The 18464-nt window shown below is 42.6% G+C and overlaps 1 protein-coding gene and 1 long non-coding RNA gene across 2 annotated transcripts in view; one reads left to right on the top strand and one right to left on the bottom strand.

Moving 5' to 3' along the window:
- Nucleotides 1-240: 240 nt before the first annotated feature.
- LOC135444809 (uncharacterized) lies at nucleotides 241-3919 on the top strand. Its single transcript, XR_010439281.1, has 2 exons — nucleotides 241-303; nucleotides 595-3919. It is a non-coding gene; the product is annotated as an uncharacterized LOC135444809 (long non-coding RNA).
- Nucleotides 3920-5858: 1939 nt separating this feature from the next.
- Nucleotides 5859-18464, bottom strand: part of MFSD2B (MFSD2 lysolipid transporter B, sphingolipid) — a 37920-nt gene continuing 25314 nt past the window's right edge. Inside the window, exons 9-14 of the mRNA XM_064707794.1 lie at nucleotides 17761-17844; nucleotides 16386-16466; nucleotides 10941-11050; nucleotides 9274-9417; nucleotides 7303-7479; nucleotides 5859-6307 (exon numbers count right to left, since the gene is read on the bottom strand). Coding sequence (XP_064563864.1) covers nucleotides 6250-6307; nucleotides 7303-7479; nucleotides 9274-9417; nucleotides 10941-11050; nucleotides 16386-16466; nucleotides 17761-17844 — 654 coding nt within the window. The 3' untranslated portion in view covers nucleotides 5859-6249. The remainder of the gene's footprint in view (nucleotides 6308-7302; nucleotides 7480-9273; nucleotides 9418-10940; nucleotides 11051-16385; nucleotides 16467-17760; nucleotides 17845-18464) is intronic.

Genomic DNA, 18464 nt, shown 5'->3' with positions numbered 1-18464 from the left:
CCCACATGAAAGGGACCTGAAAGATCATCTAGTTCCAACCCCTGCTGTGGGCAAGTGTAGGGCAATAGAATATAAGAAAGTAAAGATAGTGTAGAAAGTAATCTTACCCCCAAGGGGTTGCAGCTGGGCCAATTAGCAAAGATTAGGAAGAGGCCTGAGTTTAACAGGCCACAGCTGTAACCAATGAGAAGAAGAGTGCTATAAAAGAGTGGGGTGGCTGCTTGAGAAAGGAGCCGAAGTCAGTTGGCTACTTTGTGAAGGAGTCAGTGCTCTGAGGATCTGCCCATGAGAAACAGCAAGAAGGTATGAAACTTTTGCAGTAAGGAAACAACATCATGGAACCCCTGCAATAAGATGACAACAGGCAAGGACACCTTTTACTAGACCAGGTTGCTCCAAGCCTATCCAGCCTGGCCTTGAACACTTCCAGGGATAAAGCATCCACAGTTTCTGTGAGCAATTTGTGCCAGTACCTCACCACCCTCACAGAAAATAACTCCTTCCTAATGCGTAAACTAAACCTGCTCTCTTTCAGTTTAAAGCCATTTCCCCCTTGTCTATTACCACATGCTCTTTTAAAAATTCCCTCTCCAGCTCTCTTGTAGGCACTGGAAGCCCTGAGGCCTCCCCTAATTCTTCTCCAGACTGAACAACCCCAGGTCTCTTAGCCTGTCTCCACAGCAGAGCTGCTCCAGCCCTCAGAGCATCATCATGGCCTCCCCTGGACTCACTCCAAAAGGTCTGTGTCCTTCATATACTGGGGGCCCCAGAGCTGAACACAGGACTTCAGGTGGGATCTCACAGGACTTCTCCCTCACCTTCTGTCCATGCTGCTTTTGATGCAGCCCAGGTCACTTTTGGCACACTGATGCACAACAAAAGCACATTAATGCACATTTGGCTTTCTGGGCTCTGAGCACACATTGCCAACTTATGTTGAGCTTCTCGTCAACTAACACACCCAAGCATTTCAGGGCTGCTTGATTTCAAATCAAAGTGCTATTTCTAAACTTATGGGATGATTTTCACCAAAGCTGAATGTTAAAAGAAAGCCAAATAGTTGGAAAAAGTACCAAGCCTAATCCAAGAAACCTTAAGAGTAGACTGCAGGTTTTAAAAAACTCTCTTCTCTTATGGCTTTTCCTTCATGCCTACAAGTCCCTTTGAGAATTCTGGAGTTGCCCATTTTCTCTGCTAGGCCAGCTCAGTACAGCTGAGACTTTGCCAGGAGTCTGGGGTGGCTGCAGTTCTGCTTCATCCCACACTGATGTCAGCAGGTACTTCCGTGCACCGAGACTCATGATCCAATATGTCCAGCAACTGTGGGAATTGTTGAACCTGCTGGATGTGGAAATGTGCAGATTCTATTCTATGACTTTGAAGGTGACCAGAGAGGGAGTTTATTTTGGAAACACAAGGGAAGTTAAGTCCTCATGGGCTTCGGCCAGTTTGAACAGAAATTTCTCAGCCAATGTAAACCTGTTACATCATCATGGTGACAGGCCCTAGGCAGACAAAAACATTCTCTAGGTAAAACAGATGAAATTCCATGATGAAGGAAGGTGAGAGGGAAATTCTTTTGATCCTTTTCTGAATGTAGATGATGCCATGTACATCAGCAAAAACAGGCTGGCATGGGATGCGTGCTGGGCCTCCAAAGTGGAGCTTTATCAGTGAAGCTGAGCAAATGGCCCTCATCAGTTCCATGAGACCTGAGCAACTCTTCCTCACCATCTACAGCAAAGCACAGCAAGAGTGAGGACAGACATCTGAATGGTGTACCTGAAATTCAGTCTCATCTAAGATAATTTGGAGTAAGAAATAGAACAGGAAATAAGGTTTATTTCTGCTTCCATACTTCCAGAGCAAACACATGTTCCCCTACCATCCAGCAGTTCTGCTGCTTTCCAGCTGGGCTTGGAGGCTGCCTCTCTGTAATGCCTCTAAAAGTGGTACTGAGGACCAACCCCTCTGAAAAGTGCCCCAGCTTAAAAGTGTCCTCTCTTTGTTCAGCTCTATCGTGTCAGTTTGTGTCTTCAGAGACTGTAAATTCTCAGGTGCTACATAACAAAAAGTTTTGTCCTCTGCCTTGGGACAGATGCTGCTGCTTCATCTTCTGAACGAAGCTTCTCAGTGAGTTAGCATCTGGTTTGTGCAGCAGGTTTGCTGTTTGTGAAGTGAAAGCCATCTGATTTCATACTTTAAGCCTACAGCATATACACGTTCTTGTAACCATAACACCCAGCACTCTTGCTGAGTAGCTGAACTTTCTGAATTGCAGAAAGTTAAAAACAACCCCAAACATTCAGTGAAATTGCATGAAAACAAAATTCCCTCCTGCACTCACCCTTTGTATGAGTCCAAAAGAGCTTTCTATCAGTCCAGAAGATTTCTTAAGGAAAAGGCTACTGTAACACTTTGAGACTGTTTTTACACAACTATGATATGAAATGCATGTGATGTATGTGATTGACCACTAAACTGCTGTCATCTATTGGATGGGACTTTGAGCTAACTTGCCCTCTCTTCTTCATCTTACAGCTGAACAACAGATACCAGGTCTGAAAAGGAGCCAAGTTTCCTTCGTGGAAACTCCTCCTCTCAACAAGATTGATTTAACTCTGTGTTTTCTGTCTACAGCCCAGAAAGGCAACCAGAGAAGTAAAACAACAAGTAATACTTGGAAACAAACTCAGAACTCAAAAGCAGTTTGCTTTAAAACATTTTCCTCTTCAACTACTTTGCTTGGAATGCTGAAGGTGAATAAAGATGAGAGGATGCAGCAGGGATTGAATCAAGCAGCAATTCAGGTTCAGGAGTGACTTAAGGAATTAGTACTCAAATCTTCAGAGCTCTTCCTGAAAAGCCAGTGACCTGACACAGAAGGTCCTGGCCTTCAGATACTCCCCAGGGACAGATGTCCAAGGTGGTGTCCACCTGTTAACTTGGGGGACTCGGCAGAAGGGATCTCATCCAGCTAAGCCAAGGTCGGTCAGGGAGCTCAGGGGCAGGCAGGGGACAGTGAGGCAGCAGGGGAACACAGAGGCACAGCTGGTGGCCAACAGCACCCCCCTCCACCAGTGCCTGGTGGGAACAGCAGCTTGGGGATGGGGTTACCTGGTCACCAGCAGGAACCTTTACGGAGGTGGGGTAACCTTGGAAGGTATCAGCATTGTTGCTAGGCAGGAAAAGCAATGAACCTGGAAGAGAAGACTGAGTTGATGGTTACACTTGATGATCTTCAATGTCTTTTCCAACTGAAGAGATTCCATGATTCTTTGACTGGTGACCAGCTCAGCTATTGACTGCCAGTAACCAGCCCAGTATGGAAGATTTGAACTGACCTCACTACACTTCAGCAAGGACAAGGAATTGGACATGGTTTGGCTTACAGAGCAATACCCAGTGACACCCCGCTCTGTTATCCTTCTCTTTCTTCCCATATTTGCTGGAATTGCCTATGTGCAGGTGGGAAAGTGCTGTCCCTTATGCACCCAGCTGGTTTAATCCAGTCTCCCATATTCTTATTAATGTATTTGGATATTACCTGAAGGAGAACCCCTGGGAATTAAACCTGGCCCCTGTTACTGCCAGTCAGCGGGAAGGCAAGAGGTTTACATTAGATTAACATTTAATCTGAATGCTTGTCAACATAAAAAATTGCTTATTTCAGTCACATGTTCTGAACATGCATAAGGCATACACATCATTTAAAACTGACAGGAGACATATAAATCTCTTTCATTTTACTGCACCAACGTTGAGTCTAAGATAAAGAAACGTACAAAAATAATCTTATCCTGCACTTAATCCTCCATTCTTCTGACTTGCAAAAATACACCCATTTTCTCAACAAAATTACATCAATGTTATATTTCTGACAATGAAATAAAATAATGAAATTTTCAAAATATAAAAATAGTCTGCTTCATTTAATCTACAGAAGCTTTCTCTTTTCTTTTGCTGTGGGTACTATATGCAAAGTGAGGACTGAGTATATTTCAGTGAGATAAAGATCACATTGTCTCTCTGGAGAAGAAGAAAACTGTTTACAATCAACCAAGTTTACCTTCCAAGAGTCTGAATTCAGACTGGGTGTTATGCAATTTTAGAGGCAACTGCACAACTGATCTAGAAATAGTATTGCAAGCCACATTCAAATGGCTTCACTCAACCCCAGCCAGCATTTTCTGCAGCCCTTTTATCACTGGGCTGAGTGTTCAGTTAATACAAACTAACACGGACCCACTGCCTTGTAGCTACAGATTTATAGTAGCCGCAAACATAACCCATTAAAAAACATTAACAGCCTTTACTGAGCCTTCTGGTTATTTTTAAACGTGGCTATTCAGAAATACACAAATATTACAGAATAAATTGAATGCCCCAAACTGTTCTCTGTGATGTTTTGGAGCTATGTGATATTGCTACATAACTTACCTACTTCAAAGTGCAGTAAATCTGCTATTTCAAATTCCATCAGACTCAAAATTGTAAACAGGCTTATGGTTTTTATTGTTGTAAACACATATGCCCCAGGCATACATATCTTGGTTTGTCCAAAAGCTGAAACAAGGAAGAAAACAAAAACCCCCAGCCTTACATGGCAAGTCAACAGAAATCTTAAATGAAGTTAACTCATACCCTTACACACTCAAAACATGCCCTTACAAGCTCCCTCATAATTAAACATTTTGAGGACAGTTCATAAGGGCTTTGACTTCAAATTTGCCTGACAAGGCTTCAGTATCAAACACAAGATGCTCCGTGGTTGCACTCTCCATGATTTCACATCCCAGTGTCCTTCAGCAAAATCTTTCCCAATTTTCCAGCCCAGCACTGTGAGCCACTCCCAGATGGCCCTGAGCAAATCTCAGGTGGCCCCTTGCTGCAGGTGTTCCTGAACAGCAGCAAGCCCGTCCTCCAAAGGCACTTCTGGTACTGCAATAAGGCACTCACAGAGTCACACCGGGAAGGCAGCGGGATGAAATTCACATCTTGTCTTGCATTGCTAATTTCTTCAAGGTGAACAAAACTCTTGAATTCCTCGCTCTCCCTTCCAGATTTAGATATGTCTTCAGAGTCCCACCATTTTAGCTTGGAGCCAGTCTCTGGAACCACCACAGAAACCAAAAATGAACAGGTCTGAACTTCAGTGCTCCAGAAGGTGCCTGAGATTAGGTGTGTCTTTAATTTAAAAGTGTGCTCAACAGTACAAATCTATAGTAGAAATGAGTTGATGTATCTAAAGCATGATAACATCCCTGACTGAAAAAAAAAAAAATCACCATTTAAAAGACTGGTGTAGCCTCATTATTACAAAATAGGTGCAAGCTGAGATTAATACCCATGCCATGGTTTTTTTGTGAGGTAGAGAGCCTACACCATGTGAGAAATGAGTATGGTGGTTAGTTAAAGGCCAAAATTTAAAGAAAATTTAATTACATTATTTTTGGAAAGGACTTCTGATTTTTCATATCCTCAGGGGAGATGTTGATTTTGAAAACGCAAAGTTCTCATTCTCTGACAGAGATCAGTTTACAGGTTTCAGAAGCAAGAAACATTAGGAACAGGAAATTCAGGGTTCTATTTCTTATAGAATCTATTAACTTGGATAACCTCAAAATCTCTTTCAAGAAAATTAAAAAAAAAATCCTCAAAATAGGTCAGCATGAGTGATTTGCTTAATTTCAAAACAAAATAAATCCTAACTTCATATCGTATACTTCAAGTTCCCAAGTGCTTTCCAAACACAAGAGTGTGCAAGTTATAGGTAGAGATTGTGCTCAAAACCCACCCCAGCCTCCAAGGGTGAAGTAAGTATATTGTGAGTTAATATTTGTATGGTGCACCATGAATTGGACTCAATGACCCTTCAGAGGGTATTTGCCTATTCAGAACCTTCAAAGATTCTCTGGTCTTTTTTCTTCCTCTTAAGTTACAAATGCATAAAATCTCCCATGAACAAGATCAGAGCTTCCCATTAATCATTGAAAAAAACCAAACAAAATACCCAAGCCTTCAATAGCTTGCATTTCTGAACACGTGTAATGTCTTTTTTAGCACAGTGCATGGGGTTAGGTGCATATTTGCACAATGGTGCCCTCTCTTCATTTTATTACTGGCTATGTCAGAATCATCCTTTGTCCTTTTTGGTAAAATGTGAGCAGAGAAATGACCTAGAAAACTCTCACAGAGTTGTTGGTGGGATGCGAGTCTGTATTTGGAAAGCTACTGCATTCAGAACTTTCAGACAGAGGTGTCCTTTTCGTGGCTGTCCAAGTTCTCCGTGCTTTGGTGGCTCCTCCTGGGAAAAGCAGAACACATGAAACATGAACACATTTGTGGCTTTCACTGCTGACTCACTGAGCTGAGTTTGGCAATCTCAAACAGCTGAGAGCCCCCAGCAAGGTGTGGTTGCTCTGGACAATGACTGAAGCTCCTGAACAGAGGAACCAGTCCCATTTCAGATTGTTTACCCCGTCCCCTCCAGTCTGCACAGAGGCTTTTGTCATATCTGCCAACCCCATGCACATATCTTAGATATTTTAGGGCATGAAGTGGTCCCAGGCACCCTTGCTTAGGTCCTGGAATGGACCTCTTAGCATGGAAATCAGTTTCCAATTCCAGTAAATCGGGATAATAAAACCAAGACAAAGGAACAACCTATTTTTTGGTATTTTATCCATCAGTCTGCTAGGACTCTCCTTATGTATGTCCTCAAGAGTTGACAGAGGTGCATGAATTTGAGCTAGAGAAGATTTTCCTTGGAGAAGGAGAAAAAGGAGGAAGGGAGAGTGACAGAGTAAAAAGGGAAAGAATAGCTCAAAGCTGACCTCATTTTTTCTCCCACAATCTTTTCTGCCTACACTTCTAAATGGTTTGGATGTTTCTTGTATCCCATAAACACCAAGAATGCAGTCAACAACATAACGTTTTCTTCTATATAAAAGTAAATTGTAGCTATTCACATTACCCCCACAAATTTAATCTATGTAGAATATTCCTCATTTCTGGCCTGAAACAATGTACCACAATAGTGCTTTGGGAGCCACTCCAGAGAAAATGTAAATACAGCAGCTGAAATTTCTGATAAATGGTCCTCTTAGCAGGTTGTAGTGCACTACAAAAAAGAGACACTGGAACATGTCATGGTACCATTCTGTTAATAATTTGACTAAGAGCACATTGTTTTATTTTGTTGTAAGTCGTATAGGGATTCATTACAATAATAATTTTCCCAGTATGATTAAGAGCTGCTGTGGGGGTGTTGCTGCTGTTTTACTGCCAGTCCAAACTTACCTTAACTCTTCAAGGGCAAGCTTTGTTTCTTTCCGACTTTCTTCAGTGATGGGGTAGAAAAGGAGTATGAACAAACCTAAAAGGATGAGGATGGCAGGGACTGCTCCAATGAGGAGTTTCAGTGTGAGGATCACATCATCTGACTGTCTGCATATCCCTGGCTTGTACCCAGTAAACCTAAACAAATGGAAACAAGAGGTGTGTGTATGTCCAAAGCTAAAAGGCTGTTGTTCACCTTCCTTCTCCCCGCTCCCCCCACTCTTCAAGACTTTTCTCCCATTTTCCCTATACCTCTCTTTTTTCCTTCTCCCCACTACATTTCAAATTTTGTTTTTCAAACCTCATTTTTGCGCTCAATTTCAGATAACTGCATTATCTCTGTATTTTCTTGTTATTATATATAACACTTAAGCTAATCATTGCTGTTGAAATTGATCAAATTGGTTGCATACTTTTAAAGAAAGGATCGTGGAATCCCATGGAAGGAAATAAACCAATGCCCGGCAAGTTCCACCTGAACATGAGGCAGAACTTTTTTCCTGCGCAGTGACTGAGCCCTGAACAGATTGCCCAGAGAGGCTGTGGAGTCTCCCTCACTGGAAATATTCCAGAACCATCTGGACACAATCCTGTGCCTGTGCTCTGGGATGACCCTGCTTGAGCAAGGAAGGTTGGAAGCAGATGAGCCACTGTGGTCCCTTCCAGCCCTACCCATTCTGCGATTCCGTGGTTATGTGAAATTAATCAGTTATGTGTTTCCTATTAATATTCAGCAATGTATTCAAGCTCTGTTTTAAAAGCATGGAAGTAATTTCACCAATTTCAACAGCAATAATTAACTTTAATTTAAACACACACTTAAGCACTCGTCTCAAGATAGACAAATTTACTCAAGTGCTCAGAGTTAGGTACACTTCACTGGTTCAGGGCTTCCATGCAGTCCCACAACTGCTGATACACTCAAATTCCTACTTCTTATTTGTGGAATGAGTTTTTCTTCTGAACATCCACCTAATAAAAACTCATTTGGCATCACTCTGTCTTCTATGTTCTCCCACAAACATCTGCCTTGGCAAATTGCTGGGACCCAACTGGAATGTAATTGAAAAGGGGTTAATTGGGGAGCAGCAAATTGTTTGATGGTTTTAGCAATAAGCAGTTAAAATTCCTAAGCCCAGAATGTTCAGCCAACATTGCCTGTTATTTAGCAATTTCAGCTCCAGGCCCCAAAGCAAAACATTCTGGTTACCAGAACCTAATCTGGAGCAGAGGGGCAGATTTCCCTTCTAAGTATTTATTGTGTGCTGTAGCCGGGACAGGCACAGGCCCTTTCTGCCAGGTCTTGCACAAAGGCAGGGCAGAGATGTCACTTACTCAGCCTGTCTGGTTAGAACAGACAAGACCAAATGGGAAGAGACCATAAACCCTCTCCTAAAGTGACCTGGTCTAGGTGACAGGCAGAGCTGTGAGAAAGGCTGTTCCTGATTCTGATCAGTATCCAGTTCCCTAAAATGATGCAAGAATTGGTGATCCTTTCTTGCTGAACAGGTCTCTGGCACCCCTGAAAGCACTCCAGTCCATGTAAAATCCTACAAACTCATAGAGATAGTCCAGTTCAGGTGCAACAGGGAGTGCACAAAGCACCTGTATCACCTGTGGGGGACCTTCATCTGCTGCTCTTTTGTGTTTGGTTCTTTATTCACATAAGCCACTAAAATTTACATGAGTAATTGAAAGGAGGAAAATCTGAAGCAAAGTCAGGTTTTTCTGAATAGAACCATGTCAGGGCAAGTAACTTAATGCTCAGTTGTCTGGCCTAGATGGCAACAATCCTGTCTTTAGTGGTCAGCCATCTGGAGCTGCTGGCGCTTTCAGGCTCAGTGCATGCAATTAACTCCACAGGGTAAAAGTGTTGTAACCTCAGAATGCTTTCAGAGTAGATTCACTAAGTGGAAACATAGTGTTACTTACTCCAGTCCTGCTGCAGAAATTCCTAAGCCAATTCCTGCTGACATCTTGGTAAAAAAAACATAAGAAGAATAGAAAATGGTTTCATGTCCTTTCCCGTGGGGATTCTGCAGGCGAAAGTTATCAACAACATCAGGCAGCATTGACCTAGAAGTGAGCAAGATAAAAGAAAAACTCAAGCCAAAATTTCTTTTCAAAGTCCAAACTTAATGAAACAGAGCAGAGCCCTCCTCCATTTTTAAGCTGATTGATGTGGCCATGCACATGAAAGAATCCAGTTCAAAAGGCTCTACCCCTGGAAAGGAGGGCAAAAAATGTGTAAGAAAAGCACGGCCATATATTGCAATGTGGAAAATCACTGAAAAGCCATCAAACACTTGAGAGGTGACAGAATTTCCTAGTCTGCCTGTCATTCCAATCAGAAGTTGTGATATTAAAAAAGAACAATAACTCCCCCCCCAACATTTCTTAAGATTTCAAGGGACTCTGAATGTCTGAATAGTTGCACTCTGAAATAACTCTTTTGACAAGGTAACAACATTTTCAGAAACCAATCAAACCTATTCTCTTTCTAATTCAAAGAGACTGAATTAAGTAATGGGGAATTAGAATGGAAGCTGCTTGAATGTTAATTGTGAATTGACTATTTTTCCAATATATGTAATCATTTACTGTTGGAAAAAGAAAAGCCTTCTCACCCTCTGTACAGAAAAGCTTACATAGTCTGACAACTAATTTCAAACTATGTATTCCATGATCTCTTGGAGTTTTCAAGGCATGGTACAAACAAGTTATGAAAAAACAGTGCTTTCAGCAATGGTCTTGCTTTCTGGTTAATGTGATCTTAGTAACAACTATTCAGTCTGAAGAGGAAATGTCCTGCCATGCTCATCCTTGAGGTGTTTTTCCCCCATTATTTTCAGTCCTCAAGTGCAAATGACCTTGAATTTTTGGCTTCTTATAATCATAACCTTGTGTATTTGATCCATTACAAAGGATTACTCAAGCAGGGACACACAGAATCATGGAATGGTTTGGGTTGGAAGGGACTTTAAAGCTCATCTCATTCCAGCCTTCTGCCATGAGCAGGGACACCTTCCACTATCCCGGGTTGCACCAAGCCCATCCAGCCTGACCTTGAACACTTCCAGGGATGGGGCATCCACAGCTTCTCTGGGCAACCTGTGACAGGGCCTCCCCACCCCCCACAGTAAAGAAATTCTTTCTAAAACCTAATCTAAATCTATAATCTTTCAGTTTAAAGCCATTACCCCTTGTTCTATAAGTACACGCCCTTATAAAAAGTAAGGTTAGACATAGTTTGCCTTATGTGTCCTCTGCTATATTCTTAATTGCTCAGCATTAATTGATTTGCCTGACTTCATAATTCCTGAGGCAATGTTATCACACCTTGTACAGCTACTTAGATTATTGATTAATTTACATACTCTTGTGTACAAAAAGCAGCTACAACTACAGTTGATGTTAAGAACAGGGCAACCAAGCTCGTATCACTGCATATAGCATCCACTACAAAACCAGAAAGAGATTCTTAGAAGAAGTGACTCTTTCAATATTCTGCCTTTTTCAGAGGCAAATTCCATGCAGTAGTACATACATATAATGCAGAAATACATCCATTCCCCAGCTCAAATGTAAAATTCTCCTACCATGGCAACAGAAGAGATGCTGCAATGCTCAGACCAGAGACGAAGGCCACGAAGTAAGCCAGGATCAGGTTTGGAATGGTCACTAGCATGACTGCAAAAGGAATCATCCACTGAAGAAGAAAAGCATTATGTCTAAGTTACAGCATGCATTGCTCAATGTTATACAGATTGTTCCCTTCAAAATACAAAACTGTGTTACAGAACAGTACACACACAGCAATGTCTCACACTTCAGTATTTTGGTCAAATTGCATTTCCAAAAAGCCCTGAGCCAATCTGTACTTAACTACCCAGAATAATTGGAGAAAAGTAGGACAAGTGATAGTAGTGTTGTCTCTGTTAGCAGTATTAGGGCTACAACTGAGCTAGTAAATTAAACAGACCCAAGAGCCTATTTACCAGTCGTGAAGCCCACTCACAGATCCTGGCCACATTTATAGTTCTAAACACTCATGGTCTCCAAAATACCCAAGGCCATATAAATACTTTGTGTGAAGAGCCCTAAAGCGGTTGATTCCCAAACTGCGCTAGGTAGAATAATGGAATGGCTTGGTTTTGGATGGAACCTTTAGATTATCTCATTCCAGACCCCCTGCCACGGGCAGGGACACCTTCCACTAGACCAAGCCGCTCCAAGCTCCATCCAATGTTCAAGCCCTGGCTTTGAACACTTCCAGGGACAGGGCACCCACGTCTTCTCTGGGCAACGTGTGCCAGGGCCTCTCCACCCTCAAAGTAAAGAATTTCTTCCTAGTATCCAATCTAAATCTACCTATCTGTCAGATAAAAGCCATTCCCCTTTGTCCTATCGCTCCATGCCCCTGGAGGAAGTCCCTCTCCAGCTCTCTTGAAGCTGCTTTAGGCACTGGAAGGGGCTCTAAGGTCTTCCCAGAGCCTTCTCTTCTTCAGGCTACACAACCCAAGCTCTCTCAGCCTGTCTTCATAGGACATGTGTTCTAACCCTCTGGTTATTTTTGCAGTCCTCCTTTGGACTCACTCCACCAGGCTCACAGCCTTCTGAGGTTGTAGGTCCCAGAGCTGGATGCAGCATGGCAGGAGGGGTATCATGAGAGCAGAGCAGAGGGGCAGAATCCTCTCCCCCAGCTGCTGCCCACACTGATTTTGAAGCATTTGGTTTTGTAGGCTGCAAGTTTACATTGCCAAACAATGTCATCTCGAGCATCTTGTCAACCAACACCCCCATTTCTTTCTCCTCAGGGCTGCTCTCAATCCATTCACTGCCCAGACTAGTTTTGTGCCTGGGATCCCCCTGACCCAGATACAGGATTTCTGCTTGGTCTTGCTGAACTTCATGATGTTCCCACAGTCCCACCTCTCAGTTCTGTCCAGGCCTCTCAGGATGGCATCCCTTCCCTCCAGCGTGTCACCTGCTCAGTGTCACCAGCAAACCTGCTGAGGGTGCCTCAGTCCCTCTCTCCATGTCCCTGACAAGGATGTTGAACAGCACCAGTCCCAGTGCAGACCCCAGGGGATGACACTCCTCACTGGCCCCAGTATAGACCCCTGGGATTGACACTCCTCACTGGTCCCCACCTGGACATTGAGCCATTGACCACAACTCTTTGGGTCATTGACCACAACTCTTCGGGGTCATTGACCACAGATCTTTTGCCATCATCCAGCCAATTCCTTATGCACTGAGTGGTCCATCCACTGAATCCATATCCCTCCAGCTTAGAGACAAGGATGACATGCAGGGCAGTGTTACATGCTCTGCACAAGTCCAGCTAGACACATTAAGTTGCTCTTCCCTTATCCATGAACACTGATAATTCTCAGGAGATTGCTAATCAGCTTGGGTGAAGATTTTTCTGCCAGTTAAATAACAGAGATGACCAAATGTCCATTTCTATTCTAGGCCCCTGGAACTATTTAATTTATTATTAGGGACAATGCCTTAAAACATCCTCACACAGCATTTCAAGGGTAATGGCAGGGCTTCAGTGATCATTTTAAACTGTAAATAGACCATTTCACAGATCACCTTCAATCTTGACAAAGAGGAATTTGCTTTCATTTCCAATCACCTCTTTAAAGCCATATACATACTCAGGAATAAATAAACAAACCCAAAAGTCAGAGTGGTTCACTCCACTCCCCACAGCCGGATCCACTCATGACATTGCATGACAAGCCACAGAGGTTACTCTCAAAACCAAATTAATTTGGGATGCTTGGGATTTATTTTCTGGCAGTAGTTATAGTCACTAGATTTCTTCAACTTCAACTTGAAGCAATGGGCTTACAGGACTGAAAATCCACTTTTTAAAATGCTGATTGAATGCCACTGCCCAGCTGTCCTATACCCGTCACATGCTCCATCTCCCACGCCTGTGGGAGATGAACCAGAGGCACAGCAGCACATGTAGAATCCAGAGCCAGGGGCTTATCTACAGGGCTTTTTAATGATGGGGATTAGTTTAACATTAAGTGTTTCAATCCTCTATACGTGCAGCTTGGGAGCTGAGGGCATGAGAAGAGCTTTCACAGAGGGTGATTCCCCAGAGCATTGCTATTTACAGTTCTGTATGATAAGTGAATCTGGGAGTCCTGCAGTCTAATCCATTATGTTTATGTTTTAAATGCATTTCCCGTCTAAAGCATTTGCTCCCAAGCTAAGGAGGCAGAAAATAACCTTTCCTGACTGCAAGTTCCCAGCACAGGCAGATAATCCTTGCATTAGCCCAGTGTTGTGGCAAAATCGTTATTTCACCACAAGAGAGCACTCCAGCAATATCAGATTTTATGTTGTCTATAAGCAATTTTATGACTGCCTTATGCTCCACATGGGGCACCCACTCAGAAACCAAAGCACTTAAACAAAATTCTAGATCAATAATAATAATAATAATTGTAACTGTAATTTCCTAGAGAAAGAGAAGCAGGGCCAGCAGGACTGAGGTTACAATGCCCTAAAGCCTCCCTCAGGCAGTGGCAGTGCAGTCATGGGGGCAGTGCTCCCACTGCAATAAACAGCTAATGCAGCTCCTTCTTTCTTACTTGTAAAGCAAATACTCTGTTATTGGCATCTGCTCTCTTGTCACAGGGCTGCTGCCCTCTGAGTTATAAACAACATCCCACAGCTATCCCATGCCTTCCATCCGTACCCTGACAGCGCTGTGCAAGGTGACCCTGCTGGGATGCTGAGGCTGGCACTGGTCTCTGCAGCAGCACAGTGTGAAGGGTAAATGAGGAAAAGGTGCAGGGAGGATGTGACTGGAAACAAGATGGGAGAGTGGAAATGGGGCTGCAGAGCCAGGACTCATCCAAAGGCATCTCTCCGTGCTGCACAGTGCTCATAGATGGCAAATAAACAATTGCGTATCTGTGAGGAGATGCTCTTATTTTTACTAAATCCTGCAAAACCCATGCCCAAAAGATATTATTGGCCAGGATGGAAGCTAGATTTGTGGGAGAGAGCCGTCTTTGCTTTTAGACACATTGCCAAAACTACGAACCAAGAAGATGCCACACTTGTTAAAATTTCTCCTGACTACTTCACCTCCTGTCACCAGCTGAGACTCACTGAGTGTAAGTTCAGTGTTTGCCCCGTGAGGGCAGAGCAGACACCTAAATGAACACAGCACGTGGAAGCTGAAGGAAATAAACACAAGAGAATAATTTCCAGCTTGTGCACCAACCTGGTTGATAGCATTCTTCCCATCCTCCCAAGGACCCTGCTTGGGAGCAGGCTAATTCCTGATAATTCCAGAAATTCTAGGTTTTCAACTTCTAGAAACTTGAGATACTTAATCAGTAGTTAGACTTGTTGGTCATCTCTTTTGGGGAAATGGGTAAAAAGGGAGAAATATCAGTGGAAGAAACCCAAGATTCTTGTTGTTTATCTACCAGCTTCTAAACTCTTTGAGGGCTCTCTTCAACATAGACTCACCTTAACAGGAAATATTAGTCTGGAGCACTGTGACTTTTTTTTCCAGGAAACTGAATTTCCAATCACATGTTTACCCTGAAGGCTGAGTGAGGTTTTAGAGAAAAAAAAAGTTTTCTTCCCTGTCTCCCCTTCCAGTAGAACATTCCCCAATGACAAACTTAGGAGCCTTAAATGAGGTGCTTTTATTTCATAGTGGGAGAGTACAGATCACACAAGGTGGTAGGGTAGGAAGCTCCTGTGATGTATTGTAAGACACAAAATCCATCACTGAGCACACACTGAGTCCCCTGAGAAATGTCTCCAAGGTGAAACAGAGAGGTGGCTTTTTTTCAATCCATCCCCCACTTAGACCATAACAGTCAAGCAACTCAACTGTAAAATTAAGTTAAACCATGTTTACAGAGGTGCTGACAGGCTTTCCAGTCATGTAAAACTAAATTTATAGAGCCAACTTGGTTGAAGAAAGCATTTTTTGTGGCCAAGCAGACAGAGGAGGAGATTTCCTAAGGAGGAAATCTGCATTCCCAGGTCTAGTCAATGGGCCAATACCGCTTTTGGCAATTCTCTTTGCTAAAGTGGTAAAAAGAAATAAGAATGGAGCTCAAATTCCAGATGCCTACTTCAAAACACATAACAATTCAGCATATTTGGAACTTGGGTTTTAAAGTTACTTCTGATTCTCTGGAAGTCATTACAACACAGCTTTTAATTCCAAAAATTATAACTGTTCAACTCTGTCACCAGACCTAAATTTTTCAGCTTTGTTCAAATTTTGACATATAGCTTTGGTTTGGATTTTTCAAGTCCTCCTGCTTTGTTGTGCACAAGGCAATTTTTCTTTCCTCTTTCATAAGTAATTGAAGGTAAACAGGGGGAAAATGGGGAGGAACAGGCCTATACAATAACTCACCAAGGATGATGACAGAAAATTGCTGCTGTCTGCACTAAGTAAGGGACTTAAAATAATCCATCAGTGACAAGGGCAGGCTCACTGAGCTGGCTTTGCAGAGCTGTGTCAGAGTTAAACTAGGCTTCTTTTCTCAGGTAGGTCACCTTTTTCTTTACTTCACTAATAACTGTCCCTCCCTATTCAGAGGGATGTGGATGCTCCTAGAGGGGGTGTCTAACAGACTTTTGTTTCCTTCTGTGAGACTGAATTACAGACACCTCAGCACCATATAACAAAGACAAAACAAGCCTTGCACAACAGGTAACTTGTCAACACTAGGCAACTCAGATCTGAATTTATAAAACCTCATTGAAGCTCAGTTCTGAGAGCTTCAAATGAGGAGAATTTGTGGAGATTCTTAAATAAACTGGGACCTCCCCCCAGCATCAATCTATTTCTTTAAAGTTTCCCTTGGAAACTTGGAATCTGTCTAAAATTTGGTACAGTGATTTAAAACAAACTCTGGAACGGAGCAAATTTCACATAGATTGATGTTATAAGCACTTGAAAGAGCTCCTGAAGTGGCTCGTTGTCAAACGAAATGAGCACAAGCAGAATTTTTTTTCTCAGAGGATTTGCTTACCGAAATCCCACATGCTGCACACTTCTTGCCAAATCTCTGCAGAAACTTCTGCCAGAAGGGAACGCTCACCACTGCTGATACCTACAAGGACAAAAACCCATGTCTGTACTGTGCTTACTTCCACTGGCTTCTTCAGCTCTGAGCTAACAGACATCTTTTTGTCTAGTACCTAAAAGCCTGAAAGGAAGGTGATCATGCAGATTCTTGTTTCTCCTCATGCTTTGACCGACTTTTTAAAATTCATTGTTAAGCTATCCATCAGAGGGTTTTCCACAGTCAAATCTCAGAAGATAGTGTCTTAAAATTTCCTTTTCTAGTGCAAGCCACAGCAGTCAAAGCTGTGCTCATTCATTAAGGTTCAAACATACTGCAAACAGCCATACTTTGTGCTAATGCCTCTTGCCACACTGCCTGAACCTGACAAATGATGAGTGAATTTAGCTCTACCCCATGGTACAGGAAGAAAGCTGAAGTGCAAGATAAACCTATCCTAAGATACACTTAAGAGTACATTCCATAGTGTGTGTCCCTTCTTAGGAGCAATCTGTAAGAGAAATAGCTGCTTGCAGTTGACATTATTGTTTCAGACACTGAAATACTCCCCCATAGCAGCAACAACCACAAGCAATGTCATTCACCTATGCACTGAAGTACTGCTACTAATGGCAGCCTTACACTTGACCTTTATTTAAATGTCATCTAATTGTTAGTTATATTTCAGTCTTTACTTACTTTAACTCTACTGTCTCTTGTCTCTCTTCTCGGTGACCATCACTTGCAGAGCCTTAAGATACCCAGCACTCCTCTTTTGCTCTTCAACATCTTAGTTTTAATGGTTTGGAAAAGAAATGTCTTATAATGTGGGAAAGGATAAGTATCACCTAAACAAGCAGCAGTCTACCTCTGCATATTAAGAAAAAAGATTCTGTAAAAGGATCTTTTTGTCACACTGCCAATTGCTCTAGAGAGGAATCTTCGAAATTCTGGGTATTTTAAATATTTATCCTTGCAAGCTGCCTGGCCCAGAGGAGTCGTGTGTATGAATATGCAAATTGAAGTTTAATTTTCAGCACATAGGACTGGGGAAAGGGACAAAGGAGGTAAAATTCCAAACCTCCTTTCTAGAAGCAACTTCTGCTTTTTATAGAAGCTGTGGCTTACAGGTAAAAACAACAAGGAATGGATTAAAAGCTCCAAACCACTATTTTTGTATAAGTGCAAGAGGGAACACCAGCTTTATTTCAAACAGACAATGAAGAAGATAGTGTAGCTTCCTAACAGCTCTGCTGAGACACAAAATTCTTCTTGCCTTCTGTAATTTTGTACCAAGGCCCAGCGAAAACCTGGTAACATTTGGGAGAGAAGTGCAACTCACCAAGATGGTCACCACCAAATACTGGAAGTGATTGCGGAGGCCGGCAGCATGAGTGCAGAACAGGACAAAGTTTCCCTGCTCCAGCTGTCAAATTTAAGACATTTGGTGACCACCAAAAGACAAAGGAAAATTTAAAAAAGACAAAAATTGCATCACACTCCATGTCAGCTAAATATAGATGGTGACTGATTTGTTAAATGTAGGGTTTAGGAGTCTCATTCTTCCCTTGTTTCCAACAACTTAAAGAAGTATTAATTGTCCCATTATCACTGGAATAACATGCCAGCAATGCTGGGCCAAGCAAGAGGTAAGCCACACCTAACAGAGCATAAAACTGACCAGAACAGAAATGGCCCTATGAAAAGATTCTGTCTCGAGGCTTTATTCCCCATGTCCCAGGTGCCTTGTGTTGTCTCAGCTGCAGGCTACTGCAAGAAACTCCCCTTTCTCTTCCCCAGCAAGGCCATAAATCTTTCTCCAGAAGCTCTCACTCCAAAACAAGTAACATTTCAGCTGTAATAACACTCCTGCCAACTTCCTGTAGTAAAGCAGCTGGTTTTATATGCACCCTCAGCTATGGAGAGCAGCTTTGGGTCAGATATCTCCCTACATCTAAATCCTCAGCATATGGAGGATCTAACTGCATTGTGTTATATGGCCGGTGAAGCCACTGCCACCACCATGCTTCTGCAGAACTAAGGGGG

Source organism: Zonotrichia leucophrys, chromosome 3 (assembly GCF_028769735.1).
Source record: "Zonotrichia leucophrys gambelii isolate GWCS_2022_RI chromosome 3, RI_Zleu_2.0, whole genome shotgun sequence".
Taxonomy (NCBI): Eukaryota; Metazoa; Chordata; class Aves; order Passeriformes; family Passerellidae; genus Zonotrichia; species Zonotrichia leucophrys.
The sequence above is the reverse complement of the archived record's forward strand: the minus strand, read 5'-3'. Positions and strand labels throughout refer to the sequence as shown.